A 6,893-nucleotide genomic window follows, 5' to 3' on the forward strand; every position below is an offset into this window, starting at 1 on the left:
CGGCTCCCCAGCGCAGCAAAGAGGAAGCAGGAGGCCCTGGTCTGACTTTCCTACAGCAGCTGCTGCTGCTAGGGTCGGTAGAAGCCGCAGCCGCCGCCACCCTTCCCCCGCAGTTACTTCTCGATGACGCAGGAGATGCCCCCAACGACAGGAGGAGCTCAGCCCGTGCAGAAGACGCTGCGCTCCTCCTCACCCCCCACTCTTGCATCAATGCAAACCCCCTAGGCAGTCGCAACTGCTCTCAGGAGGGGCCTTCAACGGGGGCTCTCGGTCAAATGCAGGCAGGTAGACACGTGAACTGCTGCCCTCCAGATGCTCCAGCTGCTGTTTGTGCCCGCGGAACAGCTGCAGGAATGGTTATGCAGCAGCAGGAGGACCTCTCCCATAGGGTGGCTCTCGCCGTTGGGGGCCCGGTGCAGCAAGGAGGTATGAAGGCCGCAGCTACAGGATTAGCCGCACCACAGCCAGTTTCCTGCAGAGACAAAACAGCAGCGAAAAGCCTCGATAGTGCAGCATCCTCGCTTGACGTGGTCTCTGCTTCAGGTGCTGCTACATCTGCGGGGGCTGCGGAGCAGCACAGAAACTCACNTCGCTTGACGTGGTCTCTGCTTCAGGTGCTGCTACATCTGCGGGGGCTGCGGAGCAGCACAGAAACTCACAGCCGCAGCGGCAGTCCCAAATGTTGCGACAGCAGAAGCCTGCTGCAGCAGCCAAAACGAACAAGGAGAAGGGCATCAAGCGACGGCCTGAGCAGCAGGGGCCCCTGCATGGGGCCTCTCGAGCAATATCCGGGGCGTCAGCTGCAGCAGCTTCTCCTGCAGCGCAAGGGCCCCCCTTGCACGTTGTTGGGGGCCCCGTCGCGCGCGCTGACGGGCCACCTCAGAAGCGGCAGGCTGTCGGGCGGAGGAGGGGAGAGACAGCAGCCGGGGTGCGGAGCAGCAGCAGCAACAGCAGCAGCAACAGCAGCAGAGGCAAGGCTGCAGGAGGTGGGGGCCCTCACAAAAGCTCCGTTGCTGCTAGGGGTTCTTCAGCAGGCGGGCCCCAAAGCAGCAGCTGCAGACCCAGCACCACCGCGAAGGCATCACCGCCCCAGCCGATGCAACAACAGGAGAATGGAGGCTTGCAGGTATGCCTCTGGCCCATATATTAANATTATTTATTAGTGTATGAATGTCAGGGCCATTGGGCTGTTCGTCATGTGACTGTGTGCAGGAGAGCTCAAGCGACATCGAGGCAACTGAAAGTGGAGCTGCTGCTGCAGCGGTCGCTGCTGCGCGCTGCAGCAGCAGCAACAGCGGCGCAGATGCTGCGGTGAGTGCGTTTGCTGCTGAGTGGCTGCGCGGCTGTCAGCAGCGGCTTGAAGAGACAAAGGGGAAGCCAAGAGAGGATAATGTTGCTGGCGCCAGCGGCAGCACGGGCCACCGCGGCCTCAGAGACACTCCTCCTCGTCATTCGTCTTCTGCTGCTAGCTCATTCAATCCTCACGAAGAGCAGCAGCTGCAGCTGCAGAAGATAAAAAAACAACTTAAACAGGAACTCAGGGCATACAACGCGGCGTTCACAGCGCACTTTGGGCGGCAGCCCCTGAAGCAAGACAAGGAGCCCCTTAGGCCGGTGTACATGCACTACCAGCGAATTAAACAAAGGTTAGAGCAGCATCTCCTAGTCGCAGCCGAGGAAAACAGGCCTTCTGAAGCAGCAACAAACCCTGCAGAGAGCAGCTCAGTGGCAACAGAAGTTTCTAGTTCAGCAGCAGCCACCACTCGGCGCAACACCACCGACATCTGCTCTCCCCCTGCAGCGGCCTCTCCCACAGGGGCAGCGAAGCGGATCAGGAGGCAGCGCAGCAGCGTGCGTTCTGTAGAGGCTCTCAGCCCCAAGGCAGCGCACCGGGGTGTGGCCCCCTCGTCGGCCCCAAAATCACCGGGAAAGGCGAAGGAGAAGCAAACATCCACCCGGCCTTCTGCCTTTGAGATACAGCAGCAGCTGCAGCGTCGAAGGGAAGAAATGGCGTTGCAGCTGCACCAGCTGCAGCGGGAACGCCGCCTGCTGGGTGATAAACTCGCCGCTTACCACCTCCGCTTCAAACAGGAGCACGGCAGGCCTTTGCGGCTGAAGGCCGACATTGCCCCTGTCCACGAAGAATATAAACTTTTCGTGGAAATCACCAAACAGATCGATGGTCTCGCTTTTGCGTTACAGAAGCAGACATTGTGAACTAACGAACACACGGTGGTCTTGGTTTTAGTGGTTTTTTACATCCTCTAGAGCAACCGTTCTGCGCTCCTTTGTGCTTCGTGTCTTCCAAATTAAAGCAATTCTTTTAGTGTAGGTAGAGCTGTTCTTGAACATATTGGCACATATCTGCAAGGCACACTCTACCTGTAGTGGACACACAACTCGGCGTACAGCCCACTACCTGACTAAATATTATCTGCAAAGTTGGGCTTTAGCTGGAATTTTCGGATCCAATGCGCGGATTTTATTTCCTCTCTCTCTGTATATATATATGTATATATATATATATATATATATATATATATATATATATATGAGGTGAGGCTGATGTAGTATTAAAGATAAGAAAGTGAAACCTAATAGAGCAGACGGTCGTCCTGCACTTCTTCAGTGCCCTAGAGAACTCCCCTCTGGCCTATTGGATCTCTGTGCCCTTTTCCCAGGGAAGTAAACCCCAACGATTGTTTCTCGAATCAGAATTATTTTTATTTTATTATGTAATCATAGTTGATTATTGTTACTGCTGGCGGCGCGATTTTGCGTAGTACTCGCAAAACCCCACGGTTTGTATCTCCCCCAAGGGCGCAGCCCCAGGAAATCATAGCAAACGAAATTTTGTTTGGAGGCGCTGGCGCCTCTGTTTTATTCTGCACACAAGTGTAGTGGCTGTCTGCCACTGCATATGTAGCAGTAGAAGCGGCGCAGAAGCAAATCGATTCAGCCGAAGCGAGCGCAGCAATTTTATACTGCAGCGCTGTTCGCCCGTTCTTTAGTCTATCAGATAAGGTGCTCCGGTTGCACCCTATTCACGCTGAGACAATTGAAGGAATTGCGCTGTGCTCAGTTCCCGAGCTTCAGACTTGCAGTGCCGTCGTAAAGGAATGCACAAATCAAGCTGAGGAGGGAGGAGAGGAGCGTTACAGAAGCTACAACGATTCCTACAACTCCGGCGTAGCCCATATTTCCAAATAAGGCCATCAAGATGGACCAGATGAAGTAATGTGCAAAATTAACGGACATGAAATCCAGGTGGAACGAGGAGAAGTGCGACATGACGGTCATTGCGCCCATGACGAAAGGTGTCCACACGTCGATGAAGACCGATGGAACGAAGGAGAAGAGCTGCATTCTCCAACTTCCCTTGTTAACATCTGCGAGCGGGTCGTCCCCAATCGAGATAGAGGGGGATGTTGAGGAGAGCTGGAAGCACCAGAGGAGAATAGTCAACACCCCGCTAACGAAGCCGACCCACCGAGTTACTGTTGCAAGAGGCTCAAGAGACGCCATTTTACGATCCTTCCCAGTTTCTTCTGCCTTCAATCTGCACTCAACAGCTCCACACCCAGACTCGCGCCAATGGATTCGCCAATTTTTTTGCTTGCCCTGACCGATCAGAGCTGAGAAGCTCGGCAAACCCTCTGCATTTATGTCATAATGCATGGTGCATGTGTGTCTAATGTTTCTCGATCGGTGTGGTGCAAACTTCGAGGAAGACACTGTCACTCTCCTGCGTGCTGGCACGTCTGTTTCGGCTATGTGAGTGCAACGCATGCGGCGATATTTGTGAGAGCGTGTGTTTTTTAGGCATTCGCACGCCTTTTAAGCTTAAAAATGCGTCTATATGCGGCAGGGCAATTGCGATCTACGCCAGAGGGTGCCGACGAATTCTCGCGCAGATCTACTCGTGTTGCAAACATCGCAAACATCGCACCTGTATGAGGCGCACTTCAGCCTTCCCGATATTTACTATTGATCTCTAACGTTTGTTACAACGGAATGCCTAGAAAGTGTTGCTTCTTTCTAGCATCGGATGCCTGATGCAGCAGGGTCACTTCTGCGCGAGGCAGCCAGCTTACGGGCATGAGGCCCCCGAATGGATCCAGCGCACATGATTTGCACGGGTAGCCGCAACGTCCTTCTTTGGAGTCTGGTTGCAAAGTTACTTTCTCCACATGATGAATAATAACAAACGAATACATGTGGATCAACTCCTATTCCCTCGTCCATGCAGGGCGAAGAGTCAGTCAGTGTACCGCATATCGGAAGCGAGTCAGCTGACGTTCAGTGCAGATATCTAACGAGATTCCTGGAACTTAGAGGAGCCTTCACTCCAAACATCCGGTATAGTACAGATTTTATGGAGTGTTATACTCACACTTTCATCGAGTCTAGGCGAGTACAGTGCAGAATTATAGACAGGCCAAACGTGCCCCTGGCCCGCAGCTCGGCGGTAGGTGGTCTCTACACCGAAAAAGATTGCACCACACATCTTCATTTCCGCTACAAAAAGTTCTTGTTTCTTTTCCTGGTGCACCTTCTGGAGGCAGATGTGCCAATCGACCCACAGCACACCAAAAGTACATGGCAGGCCTCGCCATTCCTAGCTGCCGTGACGAGCGCCACATATTTTGCCTTTGCCGTTCAGCAATGAACTTACAGGTTTCATGGAGGATTCTCGCCCTAGTCGAGAGGGCATTCTAGCAGTCATCTCATGTCTGAGGAAATATTTCGTAGTGTCCCTTGGTTCAGAACAGCGAATAGAGGTAGTGGGCTTTACAGGCAACCTCAGCATGCCTGCCTCTCCAGGTCGAGGTCGAGGATTGGTTGAAATGCGCTGAACCGATCGTTGGCTCAGGGAATTAAGAAGTAAATGAGGTGCAGATATGGAATGTAATAGCGAACCAATTTGAAGTAATCCTGGAAATTACTTCCTTCTTGTTCTGCTTTCCTCGTCTATCTCGCAGTCCACCAGGACCTGCAACCTTCCGGATTCGTCTGCTCACACCGCATACGACCACACAGTTGCCTGAGCCAATAGCCCATCAGACGTGCTGTGGGACTACTCTGTTTGATTAAGTTTTTGTCGGCGAATTCTACTTTCATTTATCTCGGCAGTTTATCTACTTTCTTAGTACATATAATAGTAACTGCCACATCCTCTTAAGCGTAACTGCCTCAGTCATTGCAGTATGCTGCACTAAGTTACTGGTGCTAATCAGAGAATTCGGGCAGTGATATATTTTTGACCGTTGACATATACACTGCGACATACTGTGGCTGTGTGAAACTGACCGGATATCAGTAGTTGTTGGGCAAGGACACCACAATATTTTCAGCTGAGCTAACATCAACTAAACAAAGTTCAATGTTAGGAAACGGCACTCATGGGGGGAAAAAGGCTTCCACCTCTAAACGGGAGAGACATGCGCACGGAAATCATGGCTTCCTCAGATGATGTCATACGCTAGCCATCAGTTCAAAGGGCGAACAGCTCAATTCACCTGCGAACGTCCGATGCAAGTCTATTCCATTTGCGAAGGCAATCAAATAAGTATGCCATACTAGAAAAACTTGCCTTCTTCGGCCACAGTGGAACGGATGAGTCTGAATAGCCCCTGCTGGGGACTGTTGCCTACAGTCGCATCTATATTACACAATTCGCCTCCGTCGGCAGCCATCGATATACGCTTGCAGTACCCCTTGGTAAGAGAATGATGGTCTGCATCTGTCTAATGTCGCAAAATTAACTTATTGGCAGCAGCAAATGAGAAGCCCTGCGTGAATAAGTAACAGCATAACCAGTTCAGGCAAGCGTATCATTTACATTCGGTAACATGTGTCAGTACTTCAAATTTATTGTTTCTGAGTGTATTAATTTCTGGCACCGGACAAGTATTGGCGGGCAGAAGGCATTCCACTATCGCATCTCTAGGCATCTGGCAGGGCGGGGGAGACTCAGGAATCGTGCCTGAATTAAGTATCGATATCAGCTATATCGACTGCAAAAGGTCTTAGGTTATGGCATCGTCAATAATGAGGATGTGCCATCTCTGTGTCTGTTGTAGCTGAACATAATGAACCGACGGTGCTCAACGCTAGTGCTAGGAAGTACAGCACCCTTCCAATTCCGTTTGGGCTGTAGCCACAAGCTACTGTCAAAATCGAACGTTTGTTTCGACCTGCTCTTGAGTTATTGCTGCACACGCACCCCACGACGTGTGCGCTAGGTGCAAATAATATGATGACAGCATCAAGATGCATTGAGACCCTCATGGCATCCGGCTTTTCCAAGCCGGACTCGACTTGAGTAATGCTGGGCAATGACGACCAGCTTGTGAAACTACACAGATCAGACCGAAGTTGTGCGGGACTTAGTATCATTGGTGTCAATGTAAGCGTGGATGCAGACGCTTGAGAGCGGGAACAGCAATGGTAGGGGAGCCCGCGAAGCTGTGCTGATCGGCAGCAAAAATTTCCGATATAGGTTATTTCTGGATCACAGCCCATCGGGTGTTTAGACAGCGGTACTATCTACACGGTGGTTCGACGTCGATCTTCTTGATCAGCCTTGTTATTGGGGGCGTAGTGCTGCAACATTGCAATATGCAAATTGATGAAGAAGTTCTAGCAGTTTGCCTCCTTCGGTGTGGATGCCAACCTCCTCCTAAGCATCGCCCCCATCAGATGCCTTTCAGCGACATCTCCGAGCATTTTGGCCGGGTTGTCCGGCGTTCGTTTTACGTCGCTTATGCGGGCGGCTGTTATACATCTGCAAGCCCGAGAAGCCGTAAGGTGGTGGAACGGACTGCTGTTCGTGAAGAAGCTAGTCGAGCAGAGATGTCGGGAAAATTAGAATACCCTAATGTCTGCGACGG

At 51.8% G+C, this 6,893-nt stretch overlaps 2 protein-coding genes across 2 annotated transcripts; one reads left to right on the plus strand and one right to left on the minus strand.

Moving 5' to 3' along the window:
* Nucleotides 1-275: 275 nt before the first annotated feature.
* On the plus strand, nucleotides 276-2,217 carry EMH_0002160 (uncharacterized protein; the record flags this gene model as incomplete). Its single annotated transcript, XM_038022353.1, has 3 exons — nucleotides 276-426; nucleotides 615-1,126; nucleotides 1,213-2,217. The coding sequence occupies 3 exons, from the start codon at nucleotides 276-278 to the stop codon at nucleotides 2,215-2,217; spliced, it is 1,668 nt and encodes a 555-aa protein (XP_037878207.1).
* Nucleotides 2,218-3,078: 861 nt separating this feature from the next.
* EMH_0002170 (uncharacterized protein) lies at nucleotides 3,079-3,525 on the minus strand (the record flags this gene model as incomplete). The annotated part of the gene is made up of 1 exon (XM_038022354.1): nucleotides 3,079-3,525. The coding sequence occupies one exon, from the start codon at nucleotides 3,523-3,525 to the stop codon at nucleotides 3,079-3,081; it is 447 nt and encodes a 148-aa protein (XP_037878208.1).
* Nucleotides 3,526-6,893: the final 3,368 nt, after the last annotated feature.

This window comes from Eimeria mitis, genomic scaffold (assembly GCF_000499745.2).
Source record: "Eimeria mitis Houghton genomic scaffold, Emh_scaff181, whole genome shotgun sequence".
Classification (NCBI taxonomy): domain Eukaryota; phylum Apicomplexa; class Conoidasida; order Eucoccidiorida; family Eimeriidae; genus Eimeria; species Eimeria mitis.